Source organism: Vipera ursinii (assembly GCF_947247035.1).
Source record: "Vipera ursinii genome assembly, chromosome: 1".
Classification (NCBI taxonomy): domain Eukaryota; kingdom Metazoa; phylum Chordata; class Lepidosauria; order Squamata; family Viperidae; genus Vipera; species Vipera ursinii.
In genome coordinates this window covers 301,649,933-301,675,323 of record NC_139512.1, presented here as the reverse complement: position 1 = coordinate 301,675,323, position 25,391 = coordinate 301,649,933, and the positions used below count along the sequence as shown (strand labels likewise).

General features: G+C 38.4%; 1 protein-coding gene across 1 annotated transcript in view; it reads left to right on the top strand.

The window, feature by feature from the left end:
• ALK (ALK receptor tyrosine kinase) overlaps positions 1-25,391 on the top strand; it is a gene marked incomplete at both ends in the record, with an annotated part of 722,117 nt that overhangs the window by 535,882 nt on the left and 160,844 nt on the right. Inside the window, one exon of the mRNA XM_083376785.1 lies at positions 24,965-25,096. Coding sequence (XP_083232911.1) covers positions 24,965-25,096 — 132 coding nt within the window. The remainder of the gene's footprint in view (positions 1-24,964; positions 25,097-25,391) is intronic.

Genomic DNA, 25,391 nt, shown 5'->3' with positions numbered 1-25,391 from the left:
GTCTCTATTTAGGGAGTTAAAAAGTTTCAATCAATTGTGAATTGAGCTCTGAGTTATCCAGTCAGCCTACCAGTCCATCCTTAAGCCTCCCCTAAGCAAATATAATCAAAATTCAAGTTTTTCTTTCCAATGAAAAACATGTCCTTTCTGTCCAGAGAGAAAAAAGCAATTAAAAGTTGTTCATCAGTTAAAGGTTTATAATCCAAAGTATTCCATCATCTCAATCTGTAATACATGTTTCTTCTACAGATAAATAGCTCCACATCACAGCTCTAAAAGTCAGTTAGTGTTTATATTCATAGAGGAGATAAAAGAACAATTTTCTTATCTAAATCCAGAAATTCAGAAAAGAGCCAAGTTTTTAGGTCCCAGAGAAATGAATGGAGGTCGGGGGCAGTCCTAAGTTCCATAGGAAGTTGGTTCCAAATGGCAGGCACACCCACAGAGAAGGCCCTCTCTCTGGGAGTCACCCGCCGGCAATCCTTCACCGGTGGTACCCTAAGAAGGCCCTCCCAGTGGGAGTGCACAGGACGATGGGCAGTTAATGTCGGCAGCAGGTGTTCACTCAGATAATCCGGACCCAAGCCATTTAGGGCTTTATCACCAGCAGCTTTATCACCAGCACCAGCACCAGCACCTTGAATCTCACCCAGAGGGCAACTGGAAGCCAATGCAGCTCACGGAGAAGAGGTGTTACATGGGAGTATCAGGGGACTCCCATCACAACTCGCGCGGCTGCATTCTGCACCAGCTGAAGCCTCCGAGTGGTCCTCAAGGGCAGCCCCATGTAGAGAGTGTTGCAGTAGTCTAGCCGGGAGGTCACGAGTGCATGGGTGACTGTGTGTAGGGCATGCAAGGACTGGTAGAACTTGGCAAGCACTATATATTCTCCCAAGTTAACATTTGAGTGTTGTCTAAACCAATCATAAGAAAATATGATGGGGTTATTCATAATCAGTGCATCAGGCTTCTATACAAAGCCTGCTTTCAGCCATAGATAGCATGGTATGTTGTATGTATGTGTGCAGTGGTCCACACAAATGTCTATACTATACTAGAGTTGTGAGCAGTAGTTTAGATTCTTATAACTAAACTCTAATAGCAAAGGAGATGTTTGCTTGTGAATAGAAGCGATGGTTGTCAGCTAAGGAATAAGTAGATAGCAGCTGATCATAGAGGCAGAGTTGTTGGTGTACTAAAGCCCAATATAGGTGGGTAAACATGAGCTGGATTAGTTCATGGGCAAGCAGGAAGTTTGCTGAAAAGAGCTGCTTGGACATTACCTGTAGATGCCTGCTGAAGAGGAGGTGGTACAAAGACACCATTCTACTCAGCACAATATGTTCTTGGTGGACAGGATTTTAGCCGTAATCTATCCATGTTTGATTTAGTGATTTTATAAAATGGAACAATTAGTGCTACAGTGATAAAGTCCATATGAAATAGAAAGAGACTAAGAGTGAGAGTTTTATTCAAAAATCCATGTAGGCAACTAAAATGTTATAACTAAAAATGTAAGGGACATCTTCCTGGAGTAATACCACTGGGCGAGTAACAGCTCATCCAGTAACTTCAGGCCTGTCTGAAAGTGACTACTAGCAAAAAGCTATAGAGTTAAGAGAACTAACTTCATGAAATAAAAATGTCTACTTACAAGAATTTGGAACATGTTTTCATTTCTGTGAGTTTTCTCCTTAATATAAATTTAGCACATTTTTACTAGATACCATAAGACATAATATCCAAGTTTTCCTTGGCAAGAAATGATCCTTCTGATAATTTCTTTGTTAGGCCTGCTCCCCCTTCTAGTAGTCATTCCTCCAGGTATTATTTTAATACTTTAGGCCAAATCCATAAAGAATAAACCATACTTGCAATATCCAATGCGTAATGTATTGGGATTTTTACTTGAACTGATTCACGTGTCTGTTTGAATGCTGCTTAAGGTTGCTCAACAGTGTGTCCGTGTAACGGTCACTGACTAAGCCAGACTTGTTGTCTCCAAGAAGATCATTGGTTGATTTTGGGGTGGGAATGGGTTACTTTAAACCTATTGGCTGCTGCCTAGTGGCCAACCATATAAGTAGCTGCGTAGCAGCCTCTGTTTCAGTTCTGTTCCTGTTTGCCTCAATAAAACATGTTCCTGTTTGCAACCTTCTGTCTCGCTTATTGCCTGCAAAGAACAGGCTACACAACACAATATGATATGCCAGGGCTTCCCTGCCCTGCTCATCTCTTCTATATCTCACTTTTTATGCAGACAGAGGTGGAATTTGAAATGTTATTCATGACTGCTTAGATACATTGCATTCACTTGAAAAACTGTGAGTTAGCAGAAGCCAAATTCAACATTATTGTGGGATGCTGACTCTGATTTCCTTTAGACCGAAAACAAATATGCCAACTGTGGAAACAAATTACCACTAATGCTTTGTTATAAAAAAAATATCTGATCTTTTTTGACAGATCTACTTCTAACAAGATCACTCAAAAACCCATGCTATATACAGAGATACATACATTTCTCTCTGTTTAGTCTCCCTGCCACAACTCGTAAATGTCTATGTAGGTTTTTATACAGCAGTACAGAAGTGGTTTACCATTTCCTTCATCAAGAATGCTTTAAAGAAAATCCAGTGCAATCTACAGCCCTGGCTTTGAAATAAATTAGGAAGAATGACTCTCTCTCATTTGTCCTAACAACCAAGATTTGCAAAATTTAGGAAAAACCATAATTATTCCAAAACCAACTCTGACTTTATTTCAAATCCAGTTGCAAATCCAAATGTCTCTAGGATTACAATTCCCTAAACATCCTGTGGATATTGGACTATTCACCTGCTTGCCTTTCTCTAAGCCCTTTATTGTTGCTCTGCAGCAGCAATGCCTGCAGGGGAAAAGATAAAGTTATAATATCTGGCATGTTGCTTTTTTTTTATAAATCAGTAATAGCGAATGAAACACTTTTGCAAGCAATCTCTGTTTCTTCACATACACCTATGGAAGAGGAGGAGGAAGATTACAGTCCCCTTTCTTCTATTCTTCCCCTGCTAGAATAGCAAAAGAATTTAAATGCTAGCCACAACAAATCTTTGAGAGGCTGTGGTACCCTATTGGTTGTCTGGATTTCTGTAGCCAAGAGATGATTGGCCTAGGGATGTCTATGGATAAGCAGACAATTGGAATTGGGAAGAATAAAAGAGGAAACATTTCCATTACTCTCTGTCCTAGATTTTAGAATCAAATTTTATTTTCAAGGTAATCTATAGAACATGGTTGAATTTGTCTCTTGCTTGAATGTATTGAGGGAGCCAAGACATATACTGTATGCCATGCTATGATGTGTGAGAATGAGAACAAAGAAGTCATAATTCTTAAATAAATAAGTATTTTTCTATGTGATATCAGACCAAATCATCTAGCAGAAATAGAGGAGTGCAAAATTAGCAAATGGAGGGAAAAGGTGGGTGGGCTAAACATTAAGAAACCAAGTTTTATAATATTGATGGCTTACAACATAGACAGTGCCACTGCTATTTACATGATATGAAATCAGTTTCAGAACTACATTGAAAACCCTTCAAAGCACACACAAGCCCTGTTTTCACAATACACAATCTAATCAGCCATTCAAATCTTCTTACCAGTTCACAATCGTACTAATTTGGTCAAATGTCATTATTCTGAGGATACACCAGCTTTTTTGAGGGCTAGGGTTCTCACTCACTTTTTTCCAGAAACACCAGGCATCTGAGAAATCTTTGCCCCAATATACAAGGCTTCATCTCTTTCCCATCTGTCAGCCAAGCAACAGTCAACATGGAAGGGAAAGGAAAATGATAGTCTTTCAAGCCTGACTTCATACAAATCCTACAGTTCCTGGATCCTGTCTTCCTACACTCCCTTCCAGCAAATTCTGCATTACAACATCCACTTTTTCAACCCCTGCCCAGCTTCACGCTCTCCCCTTCACGGTCAGAGGGCCACAAGTTCAATAATTTCACACTCATTGCAAGTAAATCAAAATCTTTAGTTAGGTTAAAAAAAGCACAGCAAAAGAGAGACCTGATCCTGACCAAATAATAATAATAATAAATAAATAATAAACCTTTTATTGTCAAAGTACAACATGTGTACATTGAGATTAGCTGAGCCTCCCCCTGTGCTCTCTCCCCCCAACACACAGTGACAACAAACCCTCCATCCTAGAGAGCTTGAAGCTTCAAGCTCCCCTAGAGAGCATAAGGCAACCCGAAAGGGAGAAAATGTAGAAGCAACAGTAAAACATGCATGTGGCTCGGTGTCTGTTTACACCATCCAGTATGTAGTGAGGATTTTCAGCCCTGGAAAGCTAAACAGAAGGCAGCCAATTTCTTTCTCACCGTCTACGTCAGGCATGCAAACAGTGACTTCAAGTAGCATTGTTTAAGGCACCATTGTTTACTTAGATTAACGATCATACATATTTATGTTTTCATAGCTTAGACACAAGAGGCTCTCTGGAGGGCCTTCTCATTTGGAGTTATTGCTGGTTGTAAATGTTTGCAAGAGAAATGTCAGCAAGCAACCTGCCAAAGCAGTGGTGGCTTAGTTGGCCCCATAGCCAGTCACTAATAGGGAGAGATATTCACTTGCTGCTAGCAACTTAGCAATCAATTCCATAGTGCCTTTTCCAGCATCCCTATCCAAACAACAAACACAATGTAATATATAATGTACCTCTTGCTGGGATATAATTCAACTACATCAAAAAAATAATCAAATAAGAACTAAACAGTTGGTAAAAGTACACAAAGGTATAGAATCATTATGTATCATAAAACTCTTATAACCACAGCGTAAACAAAGCTAAACAATTATAAAAACTGAAGCCTACCATCTCACTTTATTAATATTTCCTGTAAAGCATCCCCACTAACATCTACATTTCAGGCAGAATTTCCCATTTTCACAAGGTACAGAGAAAACTGATTTATAGACCCACTTCTTTCCATTATGTAAGTTTACTCAGAATAGAAATTGGCAAAAGATTTATACAATCCGGAGAGAAATCAGAATTTATATTGTAGCACTGATAAGATACCGGTAAATGCATGGTTCCATTTTTTCAATGGATTGAAGAACTGATTGTACTTGCCACTTATGAGCAGACTGACTATACATGTAGACCTTGTATAGTCAAGGATAATGAAATATGGGATCCATTTATACAAAATACAGTGGGTTAAAAAAAGATAGTCCTATAAATGTATTATAAATATATACATACTTAAATAATATTTGCATTAGACAAGTATAGATTTGTAACTATTCATATAATGGCTTATATTTCCTTTTTTCTTTGTCATATTTAGTCACTGTTTTTGTTAAAGTGCATTTAATGTGTTTTTTCTCTTTGACAATATATATATATATACATATACATATATATATATATATATATATATATATATATATATATATATATATATATATATATATATATATATATATTAGGGATGCGGTGGCTCAGTGGGTTAGGACGCTGAGCTTGTCGATCAGAAGGTCGGCAATTTGGCGGGTCGAATCCCAAGTGCCGCATAACAGAGTGAGCGCCTGTTACTCGTCCCAGCTTCTGCCAACCTAGCAGTTCTAAAGCACGTAAAAATGCAAGTAGAAAAATAGGGACCACTCCGGTGGGAAGGTAACAGTGTTCCGTGCGCCTTTGGCGTCTAGTCATGCCGGCCACATGACCACGGAGACGTCCTCGGACAAGCGCTGGCTCTTCGGCTTTGAAACGGAGATGAGCACCGGCCCCTAGAGTCGGAAACGACTAGCACGCATGTGCGGGGGAACCTTTACCTTTACATATATATATATATATATATATATATATATATATATATATATATATATATATATATATATATATATATATAAGTATACACACACACACACACACACACCACACAGGCAAAAGAACAGTCCAGAGTTTAAGATACATAAGTATAAGACTTGAGCTACAAAAAAGAAGAAGAAAAACCAGTTGGCAGCAAAGAGTTAGAATTGTTATTTGTCTATTTGCTATCTGGGACTGGTCATCTCAATTTCTAGAGTCCAGATCTGATATCCCTACAGGGATAGTACATTCAGAGCCTTGAAGATCAAGGCTCGATCTAGGTTGTAAAAAGTGAAGGGAGTTACAAGATTAGGTTCACACTCAGGATGTAAAACAAAATTGTTACTGATGTTGGCTATCTGCTAGGTAGAGATTTTGGAAGACTAAGCTTTCTAGATTATGCTAATTACTCTAAAAGCAGGTTTCTTGCAGAAGAGCTCAAAATTCTGGCTTTGAAGTTCCATTTTTGGTCTTTCATTCTCAATCCTGATCTGTCACTGCTCTAGTATGCTTGGAGGAAATGGAGACTCAATCATGGTCACAGTCCTGGACCACATTTTATATTGTGTGCCACCCAAAGTTGCTCCATCTCATTAAAATCAGATTGAATCAAATAAACAAACAAGGTTGAAAGTTTTGATGGTCAAGACTGCTGTCTGATTTAAGTTTGGTTCTGGTTGTTTGGGATTAGCCTCTTTACATTTTTTGTCCTTTTGCTCTTTTTGCTCCAGTGAGGAGACATCTGGGGAGACTGGAGGAGACTCACACAATTCTCTATCTTTGACTTTCTCCCGTACATTTCTCTCATAATCTGTGCAATCAGGATAAAATTTGATTCTTAGATACTGTAGACAATGATCTGAAAATGAAATTCCTGATTTGTACATCCTGTTTTCCTGGTATAAAAGTAAGGATGGGAGAAAAAGATAGTTTCTTCAGATTTGCAGTCTCTGTAGGTGGTTTGTAATGTATTTCTCTAGTTTTCAGTGCAGCACTCCCTTTGCTGCTGATTGCTATTAATTCAGCAATGTGTTCTTGGAGGTGTTCGTTGATTACAGGAGCAAATCACAGGAGAAATGACCCATTTATGTGTATCCTAGCAAACAGACATACATACACAGTAAAAGACAACTTTTTAGGTGCCAGATTAACGAAACTATTGTTCAAGTTTGCTTGTTGTAACTAAACACTTTTTTCCCCTGTGCAACAATGGAGATAAATATTAATCCATAGCAGCTTCTACCACTGGGGGGGGGGGGAAGGGATGTATGACATGCAGGCAGTTTATTGCTCTTGGTCTCTAATTATACTTTTAATTCTGTAGAGTAATATGCTGTCAACAGCTTCCAATTCTTTTAGGAGGTACATTTGCAAAATATTTTGAATTTTTTTTAGTGGTTATCAAGGAAGGATTTGATTTAGATCCACATTTTGAAAACTAAAGGTTCTGAATGAATCATCATTTCAAAAGCAAGATTTTGCTGGGTTTTCAGCTATGGATCAATTTACATAGTATTGTGAGTCATCTTCTGTGTTATTGGAATCTGCACAGGAGTCTACCAGAGGTCATTTGCTGGAGAGACAAAGACTAATGCCCAAATCAAGCCAGAAATCAGATTGAAATGTGTCCAGTTAATCAGTGGCATTCAATAGTGTTTGAGCCACATACCCATCATTTATTTGGGAATGTTGCTGTACTAGGTTGGTAGTTTGCATAGCATAAATGGGGGGGGGAAGCAGTTAATTATATACTTTGGTTTGTTGTCAGACAGTGCTCAGTCTAGCATCGCTTTTGGAACCAGCCTGCTCTGTTCCAATCTGCTTAAAGAAAACCTTTTGTCTTTTAGTACAAGGACATCTTTCACTGTGAATAATAGGTTTGTAAGCAGCCACAATTCGAGGCAACATGATTCACCCCACTAAGGTGCAATAATGATCTGATTCACCTTTTCACATAGCCATTGCAGCCACTCACCGGAACAGCTAAAGGGAGCATTCAAAAGGTTCAGATGCATCATCTTAATGTTAGAACTTCTGCCAGAAGTTGTGAAAGCTATGCTCTTTAGAAACAGGAAGTGCTCTGCTTGAAGCATTGTAGAAACAAAAAGGTCTTGATTGGCCCAGAATGATCAGTGACACCCTCTAAACCAGAGTCCCCAAACTTTTTGACACTAGGGACAGGTTTCATGGAAGACAATTTCTCCACAGACTGGGGGTGGGGGGGATGCAATGTCGCGTGGTTGTACGGAGAGGCGGACACTTGAGCTGGGTAGTATTTCTTTATTGAGTCAGAAATGAAGCTGGAGCAAAGGGGTTACCTGGCGTCTCTTTATACCTGCCCAGGTGAATGGTGACCAATAGATTTAAACCTGGGCTTCCCACCAGTGCAGGTGGCCAATGGATTTAAACCCTGGCTTCCCGCCAGAGCTGACCATGCCCTGGGGCTGTCAACGACTCGCTCTATTCAGGCTTTCCCACCAAAACGGTTATAGCCTGGAGCTGTCCAGCCCCCTGCTGTGCTGACATTTCCGTGTATACTTTAAAGGCATACACTACAGGGGACAAGCAACCTACATCCTACACATGTGCAGTTTCATTTGCCCACCTCACACCTCCAGCTATGCGGCCTGATTCTTAATAGGCCATAGACTGGTACCAGTCTGCAACCTTGAGGTTGGGGACCCCTGCTCTAAACCCACTCCATGCATAATTTTTAATAAATGTGGCCTTACTAAAGTTCTCCCTCTAGCAATGTTGAAGAGCCCTCCTTCTTCCAGGATATTTCCTTCTATGAGTACAATTCCCACTTGCCTTTGGGATTGGGATATTTTCTTGAAGCAGGTTGTAGCCCAATTTGGCTACAATTATAAGAGACATTCTACTTCCACCCTGTCTTTTCACCCTTCTTCAGTCTTTCGAGATTGTTTTCCTAGTACATGGAGTGTAAATAATGCCAGTCAATACTCTGCTAGCTTTTTTTCCCCAAAAAATCACTTGGATCTATCAGCCCACTGTAATTAGATCACCATCATTACAGCTGTCACAAGATTAAATCTTATAAATAAATTATGAGACTGCAGTAATGAAATAAAAATTAACACACACATACTCATTGTTGCATCAACATTTTAATGCCAAGATTAAAATATCAGTCCTAGCATTGATTCAGAAAACATTTGGATCCAAAGACATGCTAGGAAAGCAGAACCCAAATGTCAACAAAATAATAAACGTCTGAATTGTCCCCAACACAATAGGCTTATTATAAATGTTGAGGTGCTCCCAAATATTTAGCCTAAAAAAAATCTTAGAATTACTCCACCAATTAAATAAGGAAGTAGTTGATCTAAGTAACAAAATTTTGATATAAGTATGATAGTGGACCTCTCAAAGCAAGAACATCCAATGTCAGCAGGACCATCATAACTTGACAGGACCATCATAACTCAGATGTAGCTCTTACTTAGGCATAGACTCAAGCTGAACCAAAATGTTTGTTAAATCCTATTCAAGGGGCAGAAGGAAGATAAATAGTTTACATCTTAAAGGCACTCTATGGAGAGAGTTGATCTGACATTTGCACTGCAGTATGAACTTTTGCTGAGTTAAGCCTTCTACGTGATAACAGATCTTAGTGTTCACAGCTATGGGCCATTTTCTTTCAAAATCAAGAAATGCTTGATTTTATAAATGGTGCAGGAATACTTGCGATTTTTTTAGAGATCAAAGATGATGAACAGGGAGGGAGAAGGGGGGAGTTCTCCTCAATGTAGTATGAATGAATTATCTATTTCAAGCCCAAAACAGAAATGGGCAAGCAAGATCTTTCTTCCATTATTTATATTTATATGCCTCTATAATTCCTTCTATAGAGTATAAGGCCCAAACACAACAGCTAAAAACAGAAAGAGCCTCAACAGAAGCATAATTAGGCTCTATGGTGGCATTAGTATGCCTGAAAATGGAACTTTAATTTTATTTGTACACAAGGAACCATTGGAAATAGCTGTTCATGAAGTGCTATCTTATAAGAGCCTTGGTGGAGCAGTGGGCTAATGCCTCCTTAAGTAAAACCAGCTGCCTGCAATTAGTGCAGGTTCACATCCCACCAGGCTCAAGGTTGACTCAGCCTTCCATCCTTCCGAGGTAGGTAAAATGAGGACCCAGATTGTTGGGGGCAATTAAGCTGACTTTGTAATAATGCTGCTGGGGGGGGAAGCCCTAACAAGCAGGCATATACATAGAATGAAGGCTATTGCTAAACACATTGGTTTGTGCTTAAATTGTAAGCTGAGTCTTCGGAGAAGGGCAGGATATAAATGGGATTAAAATAAATAAAATAAAAAATAAATAAGCACGCCACACATCCTTTCAAAGTAATTAATTAAGAAACACTGAAGCCTGGTATTGTGCCTACTTTCCATTGCTTTTGGCAAAAACATGGCATTAAAAAAATAACATACAGGAAACACACACAATCTGGTTAAATGAAGCCTTCCTTGGGTCCTTTAAAAGCTCAAGGGAAATTGATGATTTTTTAAAAATTTGCTCTATTTTGACATAAGGCTCCAGAGGTCTCTGAATCAGAGGTGCTTAAAGACTGAGTACAAAATGATGACATTGATTCAATTAAATAGAACATTTAGGGTGAGTTGGTGGATATGACTTTTCTTTTTCAAAAAAAAAATATTTCCATTACCAGGTTGTGCTATTGACTTTCTTGGACATTCTTGAGCTTTCTTTCTTTCTTTCTTTCTTTCTTTCTTTCTTTCTTTCTTTCTTTCTTTCTTTCTTTCTTTCTTTCTTTCTTTCTTTCTTTCTCTTTCTTTCTTTCTTTCTTTCTTCCTTTCTTCCTTTCTTTCTTTCTTTCTTTCTTTCTTTCTTTCTTTCTTTCTTTCTTTCTTTCTTTCTTTCTTTTTATAGCACCTTTATTATTTTTATAAATAATTCAAGGTGGCAAGCATTCCTCCTCCTATTTTTCCTATAACAACAACCCTGTGAGGTAGATGGGAGTTTTTGCTGGGTTGAGGGAGATTGGCAAGCCTAAAGTCACTCAGCCAGCTTTTCCCGACTAAGAACTCAAGACTGTCAGTTTCTAGCCTGGTGTCTTAACCACTACAGCAAACTAGAATTTATCACTTTTTGTTTTCCATTCCTCACATCTTTTTAGCAGCATGATTTAAAAAAGAAGAAGAAGAAGCTAAGCGTTATCAATGATAGGTCTTTTCAAAGTGAAAAGGAGAAACAAAAATTATCAAAAGCATTGCATTTCATTGCATCTTCTAAGCAATCAGGTAAATTGTTATGAGTAAATGTATTTCAGCCTTCTTCAACATGTTGCCCTGTAGATGTATTGAATAGCAAACCTCATAATGCTGAGGATACATAATCAAAATCCATGCTAGGAGATTGTCAGATGATAGGAGTTAGCATCAAATGTATCCAGAGGGCACCAAGCTCACAGATTCACGTTCATGAGTCAAGCTCAGTTTGAATGACACCTCATCTTATTTTCTCTGTAATAACCTGCTTTCTGTTAACTTTTACAAAAATATCATAGTAGTTCCCTTTTTTATTACAAAACTTAATATTGCAATATATTTGCTTTTATAATAATGTTTATTCATGTAATATATCTGACTGTACCGTTTGCTAGTTGAGTCCAAATGTAGCAATCATACCGTGCCAGTGATAGTTAAGAAACCCCGATCTCAGATCTGGCATTGGGGGTGGGGTGGGTGAGGGCACATAAAGCAGAATCTGGAACTTCTTTTTTATCTACTTTTGTTTCAAACTGAAGGTGTTGGAAGCTGCAGAAATGGGGTGGGGGCAGGAAATAGAAAAAATAAGTTCTTCCATTGTTCCACTACTGGGAGTTACTAAGTGGAATCTTGCTTAGCAAAGGAGACATAGAGAAAATAAAGCCAGGATTCAAAAAATCTGCTGTATTCATATAGTACCAGGCTACTGAGTCCAATTTTGCATGTTTTGCAAGTAAAACTACTGCTAACTAAACTAGTTAAATGTGTTCTGTGAGTAGAACCACTGTCTCTCTGATAGAATTGAACCTGGAGAAGCTGGAGGGGAATCTTGGCAGCACAGAGTGTTCTTGGGAAGGAGATGTCGAGACTCTAGAAAGGGTACAGAGAAGAGCAACAAAGATGATTGGGGGACTGGAGGCTAAAACATATAGGGAACGGTTGCTGGAATTGGGTATGTGTAGTTTAACGAAGAGAAGAGTGAGGGGTGACATGATAGCAGTGTTCCAGTGTTCTCAGGGGCTGCCACAAAGAAGAGGGAGTCAAGCTATTCTCCAAAGCACCTGAAAGCAGGACAAGAAGCAACGGATGGAAACTAGTCAAGGAGAGAAGCAATCTAGAACTAAGGAGAAACTTCCTGACAGTTAGACCAATTAACCAGTGGAACAACCTGCCTCCAGAGGTGGTGAATGCTCCAACACTGGAGGTTTTTAAGAAGAGACTGGACAGCCATTTGCCTGAAATGGTATAGGGTTTCCTGCCTGAGCAGGGGTTGGACTAGATGACCTCCAAGTTCCCTTCCAACTTATGATGATGATGATGATGATGATGATGATGATGATGAACCCAGATAGTACATTAGATAGAGAAGCCCAAAATAAGAGACTACACAGTCCCAAGCTGAATGGGGGAGAGAAAAAAAAGAAGTTCAGGGTAGCCATACCCTAGAATCTTTCAGGACACATCTATCAGGGTTATAACTTTAGTTTGACAAGATTCTGTCCATCGGAGGTAAGCAAATAAAAGACTGGATTTTGCTAGACATCTTTGGGCTTGGGCCTGATAGTATCTGAAAGAAAGCAGCATGCATCTTACTTCCGGCCTCCAAATTAATATCCTAGTGTCTACTTCTGAGGCTCCTGTTGCTTTTCTGCTGGTACAAACCTCTGTCAAGTTGCAGTTTGAAATGGAATTTGTTTAATGCAACTATTTAAATAATAATTTATACAGCTGGTAGCCAGCCATGCTACAATTTAATGACTAGAAAAATTTATGGATGCCTCGGGCTACATAGATGTAGCTGTAAATATGCCTCTTTTTTTTACTTTGAATTTATTCAAAATCATTTATCTTTCCTATCTGCTTTTCTAGTTACCTGCAAGACATGATCTAGGCAAGGCCCAATAATTTTGTCTCCTGGTTTGTATTGAGAGCAACTGCACAGAAAAATGAAAGGCCAAATTATATGCCCATGTTTAATATTAAACAAATAGTTCCAATTAAAAATTAAGCATCCCAGTCGCTGAGCTTGGATGAAAACCCTTTTATTTGTCTTTAAGTGAAAAGAACAAAGGATTTGTACTGAGCTTTTTTCTTTCAATGCCTGTTTTACCATCTAACGTTTTCCTGTGCCTGAATCACCCCCTTTGCATACATGTTCTGAATATATCAAGACAGCAGAATAGCAATTTATTGGAAGAAATAAATCCTTATAACTCAAAATGTATGTTGCTGATGTTTGTGTATACTAAAACTATATTACAAGTGCTTTATCTATGTGTAAGGCATACCTAAGCTCCTTCAGCGAACCACCTTGTCAACTGTGATAAACGAGCAGACAAATGCTGTGTGCTGTTTCACAACAGTAGCTGTAGAAATTTTCTGATGGCTGATTGAGAATGATGGTTTTTAAATTATTGCACTCAGTGGTCACTGGGACTCCATCCAATGCTGAGTTTGCCCAGAATAAATCAATGTGAAGCATCTTGCTTATAATCCCATTGTTGCTTTACAGATATTCTTTCTGTTTAGCTGTGAAACACCATTTCTGGTTTGTTTTCATCCAACCTCATCTTAGCCTTTATTTCCAAAAAAAAATTCTGTTCATGAGATTTATGCAGTGGACAATGTCTGAAAATCACTGTAACCTAAAGATGTTCTGCTTCCTGTCTTGTAAATTTTAAATTACAACTGCTTAGTAATTTTCTGGTTCTGATCAAAACACAAGGACAAAGCTGGGAATAATGCAGACTATCCTGTTTAGAAAGTAAGACAACTTTGTTGAGAAAGGATTTGTTTTTCCTTCCAAAATTGATTTGCAGTGTAAAATCATCTCTGGGGGGGAAAATGGCTGTTTTTCGATATGCTTCATTAACTTCTAGTTTTGTCAGGCAATATAAATAACAATATCAAAAGCACATCTAATTGAATCACCAGTGAGTTCCAAATCCCCGTAGCAGAAAAGAACATGGTGTAACTGTGTTGTTAAGCAAGGTTGGCTGAGTCAGACAAACAATGGCTCATTTTTCCAACAGAGTTCAAATACTGCATCTTTTATACATAATGTTGGCTTTGTCAACATGAAGGATTTCCAGCCCTGATGTGTTTCGGATGTGGAATCATTCGAACATGGTTCCATTTCTTTTGGGAACACAGAAAGAAACTGAAAGCAAAATGAGGCATCAGCTCTCTCAGAAATATACAATGCTAGAACTCTTCTGTTTGTAACCTTCATTTGGGTTAAATTGGAAAATATACGGAAACAATTATTGAATCAAGGTAACTTGAATGGACTAATTTGCAGAATGCTAGGACCCATGACACTCATGGGAATGAAATTTGGGGAAGTTGTGCCCATATCAGCACCACCACAGCTTCTAAGTACATACCCCAGAAACCTGTAAGCTGCTTAGTTCAAGGGAAAATGGGAAGGGCATCCCCTCTTTTCCACCACCCTCTGACCCCTGCACCCAGTCAGTTGCCAGCAAGGCCCGACAGGCATGTAGCCATTAATAGTGATGGCCAGTGGGGAAAGGCAAGGGAGCAACTGAAATGCCTTCTGGCAAGGTAGGCCTGGCTAGGGGCGGAGGGGTGCTAGAAATTGACAGGTGATCCTACTTTCTCCCTGAAGGAAGGGGGTCCTTGGGTACATGCCAAAATTGGTTGGGAATACAGTTTTCCTCATAGTCTGTGACTCTCTTGGTTCGTCCTACATCTAGCAAAATGGCAGGCAGTTCTGCAGGTCAGCCAAGAAGAAGGAGGAGGCAGCAGCAGCATCATTGGAACTCTCCTAAGGGTCAGGAGAAAAGGGGGTAACAGTGCAAGCCTGTATTATATGTAGAAAGAAGAATTACCCAAAGGATCACAGATTGTCTACTATAGTACTAAATCTGGCAGAGTAATATATTGGTAGCACAATCCTACAGGTATGTGGGGTGTGTGTGTGTGTGTGTGTGTGTGTGTGTGTGTGTGTGTGTGTGTGTGTACATTGACTTTTAGTGGCTGCCTGTATTAATCCCTGAAGTTTTGTGGGTTGTTTTGTTTTTTTTGGCAAGATTCAGAAGTTGTTTGCCATTGCCTTCTTCCTAGGGCTGAGAGAGAAAAAGACCAGCCCAAGGTCACCCAGCTAGTTTTGGGCCTAAGTTAAGACTACTACTTAGTTTTTAGTCTGGTATTTTAACCTCTACACCCAAACAGGTTCTCGTTGATATTTACTCAGAAGGAAATCCCATTCTGCTGAATTTAACTTAGTAAAAGAGATCATTGGGACCACTGATGCCATTGAGTCCAATTAGGGACTCCGAAAAAATCCATAACAGAGACCTCCTTAGAGGTAATTAGTTCAACTGTTGAAATGCTTTTACCATTAGTCTTTTTAAAAACATTCTTCTGAATCTGCTTATTTAAAACTGCAGGCCTTTATTCTATAATTTAGTCTCTGGAATGAGGTCTTGGTCTTCCTGTGGGATACAGTCTTTCCAGATACTTGAAGATTCTTTTCAGATACTACAGATAATCCCATCTCGCCTTGTCTCCTAAAAATTAAACAAATTCCAAGTTGTTTTTATAGGACTTATACATATTTATTGCCCTGGTATATGTAGGATTGAAGTTGATTTAAATATGGCTTATCATTTGTCTGGGGAAATGGATATCTCAAGCATTATCTGTGCTTTCAGATCTATCTGCTTGAATATTATATTATCATAATTTTCCAATTCTGGTTCATAAAATTTCAACTGATTTTGTTGCTTCACCAGACTGAAAGTCTATAAACAAACCAGTGGCTTTATTTTAACCACAATGAACTCTAAGGTTTGATAGTTTAATTTGCCCCTATGACCCATGAATAGAGATAACACTAATTAATTAATTGTATTTCATCATGTTTGCTTATTCAGTTAGACAACATTTTAAGGAGGAAATGTTTAAGTTATTTATCTGAGAATTGATAACTAGATAGCTGTGACAAAATAAGCATTTCTCCCAAGGAGGATTTCTGCATCAATTGTTTTTTCTCATTCCCTATTCCTTTAAAATTGCTGCTTTAATATACAGCAAACAGTGCATTTTTTCTGATAAACAATGTTTTGACATTGTTGGAGGCAAACATTAAACATTTTAAAATACATGAAGAAACTTGATGTCACAGACCTTAAATGGCCTTTGGGGACATTTTCCAATCCGTTTAATTAAATTATTATAGAAGACTAACTTTTCTCCCTTATTTTGAAGAGAGAAGGAAGCAGACTGAACAAGAGAGAGAAAATAAAATAAGTAAGAATTCCCATTAATCTGCCTACTGCCCTTTATTATTCAATTCCAATTGCATATCTTTCTTTCCAATGTCACAGGATCATTCATCCCATGTAGTTTTTAAAAGGTAATAATTTGGTTAGATTAGGAAAGTTTGCAATACACACATATTGTTACTTAATATATCTATTGGTATACCACATAGTTTTGAAAAACCCAGTGCACCATGAAAACTACTGGGATGGCAGGAAGGAATGTAAAATATTATTTCATTTTCTATAAAACCTCTCACTATGTGTGCAATTCATGTATCTTCTCTTTGGGGACTCAGTCTCCCTGAAAAACTTTTAAGGCAGACATGTCAAACTCCCGACGTCACGTGACGTCGCACAAAATCGGGGTGATTTTGCCATTGCCAGCAATGGGGTGGGCGCAGCTTCCGCATGATGCATCCGGCCCACGGGCCAGCAGTTTGACACCCCTGTTTTAAGGTATACCTAGGTAAGTAAGGACTTGCTAAGATAATATGAGAGTCAAATCAAACAGTATGGTTTAATCAGACTAATTTGCCTTAGTTCTCTATGGATACTAAATTTAGTTAGTAATGCTATGTAGTAGTTAAGAAGAGAGGAAAACATATCATGTAGTCAATGAAGAGGCAATAGATATCACAAGCCAAAATTTCCATTGCTTGTCTGACCATTGACCTAAAATTAGACTTAGCATGTTAATCATGGAACATGATATAATGAATTGCAGCTGTGAATGGGTCATATAAAACTTGATTTCATGGACCAAATGATCACATTACTTCACATATAATTCATAAAATAATTTGGATCCAAAGAAACCAAGAAGAGCTGTCTGTACAAAAGGTCTTTCATAATTTGGGGTGAGTTGTTTTTTTTAGTATCAACTATCCACCATAAAAATAATGCTTCATTTTGCCAGCTAAGCAGGATCAATTAGTATTTGGATAAATGATTACCTGGGAATTCCAGAATTGTTGGCTATATTGAGAATCTGCAATGTCATGCCTAAAGAAAGCAATGACAAATCACAGCTGAATTGCAAAGAAAATTGAGTGGCTACACCCATAGTTGCATCCAATGTGACATTAAATATCACTGTTCAGACATTCTGAGCTTCATTTGCATTACATAGGTGGAAGAGCTGTTTAGTCTGCATACTAAGTGACCCCTACTGACCCTTGACATTTATACCCTATTAGAGAGTACCTTTCATAGTAGAGAGAAATGATAGCGTATTTAATATAAAAAACCTTAACAATAAAAAATCAAAGTTACACAAATGTAGGGATGAGCATGCAGATATGAACTCATATATTCTATTTCATTACATGGGATAGTTTTATCATTTGCTTTTGCTCTGTTCTGCACTGTTTACAACAATCAGAAAGGTTGCATTTCTTCCAGTTTTCTGAAAACCAAGCACTTGCAGTAAAGTGCTAAACCTCTGGAGAAGAGCTAGACTAAATCTATCAAAAATTCTAGACTTTATTTGCTGTCTTCTGAGAGATCATAACTACTACACACACGGAAAAAGCTGGAATAAACAAGTAAAATTAAAGCTATAAAAATTATTGGACAGTTTTTACTTTTATACCTCCACAGAATCCATAGTTCACTTTTGACATTTCCAGTTCACTTTATTTTATTTTGCAAGGCTATTAGTTTCTAAGGGTCTTAAGGAATTAGCATAAAGAGTCACTGTACTGTTGTCTGAACTCAGTTCATCCAAATTAAAAAGAAAAGAAAAACACTTCTTTTCCAAACGAATGAGTACCCTCCATAATGCAAGTATTATGACAGTGGAAAAGAAATGCATAATCAAGCTGTCAAGTTCAAGAGCAAAAGACATTCCCCACCCCCTTGATTACTGCAACAAGCAGAAGAAGCTACACAGCTAGCTGGGAAGGGCAATGGTTCACAGAGTATATCCAAACTGCTTTTTGTGAAGCAAGACCAGAATCCATCAGTTATCAGTCAATTGTACCAGAATGAATAACCCAATATTCTCCAGATGCTGCGGGCTATAGCTCCATAGTCTTTTATTCTTGACATAGCCAATGGGGAGGACAAAAGGGAAACTTTCCCTTCAGTCCTGGTGATTTCATTAACACAACAATAATTTGGAAGCAGTTTGTTTTCTGTATTTTTCCCCCAAGTTCCCAGTCCAGCCCACAGCCAAAATATTCTCTAGCCCTGGCCTAGCTTCGCTTTCAACATCAGCCAAAGTTGTTTAGCTGTGCCAGGCTAATTAAGCTGAAATTCAAAATATCTGGATGGCATGACATTGCTTGTCCCTGATCTATACAAATCAGGCCATCAAAACATGCGTCGCAGACTCTTCCAGGTGACTGAGCTCTCACAAAGCAAGGGAAAATAAAAGACATGAAGCATAAATCATGAACGTGGCATTTCTCCTTTGTTTACTTCCCATGTCAACATCAAGCAAATTAGGAAGACCAGGAGTGGAAAATGAATTGATAGTACATAATCCATAAATCAATCAACAAAAGGAAATTGACAATCAGGGAATTGAAACTTATCTACTGTCAGTTTCAGAGAAGCTCACAGAAACAACATTTATTCATACTGATTTAGCTATGATCTGAATGTGCAACTGCTTTACAACAAAAAAATATGTAATGAAGTTCCTCCTTGAGTTTTTGGAGGGAAAGCAGGATACAAATCTACAAATCAATGACAATGGTACTAATGAGAGTTTTCTACTTGATACAAATGTAATCAAGCTGAGAAATATTTTTTCCCATGGAATGAACATGTTAGGTTCCTTCCCTGTATGTGTTTGGCTTCAGTAAATATCAGCTTTTTCTTTTAAACTGGTTGGGCTTTTTTCATTGCTAATCTGAAATGTTATACATCCGTTCTTGAGTCAGTAGACCATGATGCCTCCATGAAACCATCATTTCTAATCTCTGCTTGGTCTCTATTCCACAGCACTTCTATTAAATGTCTTTCTTCCAAGGTGACAAAGCCTCACAGCATTTACTTACCTTGAGGGCAACTTTGGATGGTATAGAAACTACGACTCTGACAGCAATTTAGTTCCCCATGGTGGGGAAAGTCCTAAGGGCAATAGTAAGAGATCTCAACAAAATATACATTAGCAGGATATGTTTGTCCCAAAGTTAGGTGGAAGTGGGAACTTGTCTAGAGACTACAATCCAGAAATACCCAGACACTATGAAAGGGAAGTTTGTTTGGAGCTGTTTCTTCCTCCACTTCATTTTTCAAAAATATTTTTGAGCATCTGTAAATCATGGGGCTTGCTTTGTTGCCAGTATCTTTAAGGCCTAACAGTAGAATCTCATGTACATCACAGGTTTTAAGGAAGAGAGCAGATCCAAGGCATTTTCTGTATGGTCCTTTTCTATTGTCTCAGAGAGACAATTTTGGTTAAATGAAGGGTGGGATATTAGTGCACACATATGCCTTAGTTTTTGAGAGTCAAGAATTTAGCAGGAGAAGGAGGAAAAATAAATGTTTAGTCAGCCAGGCTGACTAAATGTTAACAGAAAAACATACAAGGGAAAAATGAGAAAGGGGATAAGAAACCAAGAGCCTTGGTGGAGCAGTGGGCTAATGCCTCCTTAAGTAACACCAGCTGCCTGCAATTAGTGCAGGTTTGCATCCCACCAGGCTCAAGGTTGACTCAGCCTTCCATCCTTCTGAGGTAGGTAAAATGAGGACCCAGATTGTTGGGGGCAATAAGCTGACTTTGTAATAATGCCGCTTGGGGGGGGTGAAAGCCCTAATAAGCAGGCATATACATAGAATGAAGGCTACTGCTAAGCTTGTAAGCCGCCCTGAGTCTTTGGAGAAGGGCGGGATATAAATGGAATTAAAATAAATAAATAAATAAATAAATAAATAAATATGTATAATAGATCGTGGGCAGGTGAAAAGGAGAATTTTCTAACACACAGTTCTGGTCTTAGAGCTGTTGGTAAACAGAGCCTCTCGAACAATGTTTCTCAACCTTGCCAATATTAAGATATGTGGATTTCAGCTCTCAGAATCCCCCAGCCAGCCTGGCTTGGGAATTCTGGAACTTGAAGGCCACACGTCTTAAAGCTGCCAAGGTTGATGAACAATGCTGTAGAAGTTCACAGAAAGGAAAAGGAAGGTAGTGGGAATTTATCAGTAGCAGTTTGCCAATGTTTCTTGGCTGAGCCATCTCGGTATCTACCTTGCTTCCTAAGCCATGATTCTCTTCAAGCCAGTTTAGAGAATGGGGCACTGAAGTAGTATATCACTGCTTACTCTGATCTGCATGCAACTGCATGCAACTTCATGAACCTGCTGGCTCTTCCAATTCAGGCTACTGGCTATTCCAGGGAACCAAAAAAAAAAAAGATTCTGAAATCTAAGGAAGCAACATTCATTTAAAGCTAAGTTCAATTCTTGTAAGGTGTAACAGCCTCCTTAGGGCTGCATCTGCAAGACCAATTCAGTGAAGGATCTGTCAATGTCACAGAATGGGCTCAATTCTAGTCTGTTAAAGAGAGGCCTGGCCTTAGATGACACAAAGGGGATGTTCTCTGGAGCAAGGAAAGTCTTGCAAAGAGGATAAGAGCAAAGACCTAACCACACATCTGCTGCAACTTCCCCTCAAGTGACTTCAGTGAGGGACAGAAAATCTCAAAATCATTTCTCTCTCTCTCTCTCATTAGCTAGCCAAACAGTCTGGATTTTATGTTTGCCCAATTTGAGTTATTGGGAGTGTTATCCCCCCCCCCCACCCAGGGACAAGTTCAAAATAACTTTGTAAATTCTGTTTGTTTTAAGGCTATCCTTAAAAATATCTCCTTCAGCAATTGGGAGAGGAATGGAAGGAAGATACCCCATGATCACTGTCTTATAAGAACCCCACATTAACTCCAATACATGCCATGATGCACTCCAATACAGCCTCTTGTAGAAGCCTAAAATGGTGCAGTATTGGGATTTCAGGCATGGAAACCTCTAAGGATAAGGAAGAGGATTCAGTTGCATTGGCGGCTTTTTTACAATAGATTATAGGGATATAGTGTTACAAAGCATCACTCCCTGGCTGTATTTTTATATAGGCAACATATAACATATGGCAATACCACTGCCATCCTGATCTTGAATTGAATATTTCTTAATTTACTTTGATGGATTTCATAGCCTAGCATGATGGGGCCAGGGAGTTTAAAGAGCCAGCTATAAAACAACTCACATAATACTGAGCCATGTCATAACCCACCCACCCACCCACCCAATTAAAAAAAAAACAGTCCACAATCCTTCATCACTATTGCCAGGATCAGGCAGAGGCATCCAGGATTACAATAAGCCATTAATTGATGATGATCTGATCTGGCCACAAGGAATCACAATTCCACGAATAGACAGTTCTTGTTATTGAACTAAAACCATGAAGCCAGTTGTTTCAGTAATATTTCAGCCTCTTGAGTAATCTTAAATGTTGCAGTCCCCTGCATTCCCCATACAGGTACAAACAAAAATTCATTAACCTTGATTTTTGCTCAGATTCAGTCACACAAAGCTTCATCTCAAGTTTCATCAGACTTTCTCAAATTTAGCCACTTCCTGCTAGGCTAGTCTCTAGATCAGGGGTGTCAAACTCACAATGTCATGTGATGTATCGCGACTTTTTTGTCATTGCCGGCAATGGGGTAGGCACGGTTTCACCATGATGCATCCGGCCCACAGGCCGGTAGTTTGACACCCCTGCTCTAGATCCTTCCCATTTCTGCATTCGCAAGCCTTGGGAAGTCCAGTTCTGAATCCTTAGCATTAGCTTCAGGAATTATGAAATTTATATCTAGTTTTTCAGAAGCCACATTCCTCAGCTTGAAACTCTATTGAGAACACTAATATTAATCTTTGTCTAGCCCTCAGAGTAGGATTCATTTACTGGAACAGCCTTAAAATCATTTTTTATAATTTATTTATTTATTAGTTGAATAATTGGTCTAAGAGTTTCGGCCTATTTGTACAGTTTGGCATAGGAGGGCTCAAATTGTTTGGTTACATTTTATCTTCATTGAAATAATTATGGGAGCATCATGGAAAAGATGTACATGGACAATGCAAATTATCTGTAAATAGGAGTGAGTGTCTATGTGTAGATTTCACATTTTTAAAAAAATCTGCTAGAGTCCTGAGCGTCAACCACGTTATATGTCAATTTTTCTCTATGGACCTTTCTGTTTGAAATTATACAATAACTACAAAGTATTATAGGAGTATCAGCTTATGTACAGAATATCATCTTTGTTTCTTTGTCTCTGACTAGTAACAATTCTCTCCATGATTTATTTCAAAATATATGCTGTATTTTCATTCCACTAAAGTAGCTGGAGACTCAGTTTGTGGATTAGCTCAGAATAAATTCTTCAAGAATGTAGTGTAACATGTATTTTTTTAGAAGAAAATTACCATTTTTAAATTAACAACCTTAAAAGAAATGCGCCTATGCACAACCAATAAAACAGAGTTCAAAATTCTAACTGTCTAATCAGATAGTTTTTAATTTAACAAAAATATTTAGGAAATAATTTCAGTAAGATGGCTCTTTAATTTGCTAATGCAAATCTATTAGTGTTGTGAAGCCATCTTGCCTTGAAAATATTCCAAACAGCCAGCTGCTCTTTCAGACATTCAGTCCAACATCTTTTCTTAGCTTCAAGCAGGAGCACGTAGAGGCCACAAGGGAAATTCTCCCAAACCCTTCCTTTATTGTAGAAAAAAAAGGGTTTTTGTATTTAAAATCAGGCAGATGTTGAATAAGAGGCTGGAAAGAGTGGGATTTACCATTTCCCTTCAGTCTCAGATTTAAATTGGTATTTGTAGCAAACAAGATTTTCCAGGTAACAAATTAACAGGGAAATAACATCTGTTCCAAGGCTAGTTTGGTCTTTAGAGGAGTAGGGAAAATTTACCTAAGAAATGTGCTAAATTTAATTTATTCCATGCTTCTGGTATATAACATTTATGTATTGTGTCTTTGGTATTTATGTTCTGTGTACATGCCCAGTAAATTGTGGTATTTTTATGCATCTTGGTACCTCTTTAGCAGAGTTCCTTTAAGTTAGAGGCAATCAATATCATAATGTATCTGCTCAGAGGCTCAGATTTCTGATCTAAAAAATAATACTTTTTACTTCCCTTGACACTGAATGGATACTTAAAGCTAAAAAGGAACTACATTTTTTCTTTTTTTTCTTTTTAATAAAATTTTATTCTGTTTTATTTTGTGAGATTGATCTGGCTCTCAGAGGAGATGGAGATGATTTCCCTAGCCACACATGTTCACACCCTAGATTCAGAAAGTGCTGGAGTAGAATTGATTTCATTTTTGTCATCTTTTTGCCTTTGTAGTGCCAGTCCTTGCTTTCTTATTTACATATGTTAGCAGGGAAGACGGCTCCTGCCTAGAAATTAAGTAGAAGCTGTAATTATAACAGTACTTCTGCAAGGTAGGTGGAGAATGTAGGTTGTGTAGACCCAGAGACTTCCTGGAAAAGGAGACTAAAACCTCCAAGCTTTTATCCAATGGGCCCAGCTCTGCTGTTACTATAAGCAACATTGCTAGCATTTTTTCCCCTGAAAGAGACTATCAATGGCCTAATATACCTTTATTGGTCCATAGCTTTGTCCAACATAGGGCTTTGTTTGATGTTACTTTGAAGGATATACCTCTGTTGGTACATTTCATTTATTTTTCAAAATTGGAATGGATGAAATTTTCAAAGGATAAGTATGAGTTAGAAATGTAAAAGTTCACATTAAGCTGAAGCTTCTTTCCCTCTCTGTAGGAGAAAACTATAAACAGGTGGTAGAAAAGAGTTTAGCAATTAGAGCGTGTATTTTTTTCTAAAAATACCTGTACTAGTTATTTGTAGGAACAACACTGTGGCAATTTCTATAAACAATTGAACTATTTTCATGGAATATCAGGGAAGGGGAGGGGAGGAAAGGAGAAGAGAGGAGAGAGGAGGGGAGGGGGAGGGGAGAGAGGAAAGTGGAGGCAAGGAGAAAGGAAAGGAAAGGAAAGGAAAGGAAAGGAAAGGAAAGGAAAGGAAAGGAAAGGAAAGGAAAGGAAAGGAAAGGAAAGGAAAGGAAAGGAAAGGAAAGGAAAGATAACTGGATTATTCCCATGGAAATGTGAAGCAATAAAAAATAATCTCATATAATGAATACAGTGAGAGACATTTTCATCTGTGAATTACTCTGTATCAACCAGTAGTTGGGCTTTGTGAACCTTAGTGGAATAACTGCCTTAGAGGTGTGATGATTATAGTCAGTGCTTTTTTGTAAAAGAAAAAGGTGCCGGAACTCACACATGTCATACAACCCACCTTGCCTACCCTACTAGGTTCCATCCAAAAAAGGTGCTGGAACTCCGTTCTGAATGTTCTATGAGAAAAAAAAGCCCTGATTATAGTGCTTTGGTGGAGAATGAAAGCCAGCCAAATATACTGTACAAACTCTGATGAAGATATTTAAATAATATTCTTCTTTCTTTTTCCTAGGACCTCCATCTGTCTCTAAAATGGCTCTTCAGAGTTATTTCAACTGCTGGAATGGAACAGTGATCAAGTTGAGACAGGTGTGTGACTTCATCAAAGATTGTGCAGATGGAGAAGACGAAGGACATATATGCAGTAAGTCAAATCATCTCTAAAATTTCAGAACACTGCCTTGCTCTACAGTGGTGAAAATTACCCCAGTTTCACAAAAGAACCTGAACTGGTTCTTTGAACTCAATACTACATATGCATGGAGAAAAATACTTCAGTCTCCCAGTAAACAAACTGGATTTTTTAGTTTTTCTGACCAAAGAAGGAAACAGCCAATGCTGACTCAGATTGCTCCCCATAGAACATAAAAGTTGTAAGGAACCTAGGTCTTTAGTATAGGTTTTCCCTGTTCTCCCAGATTAGGTGACTACACATCTAA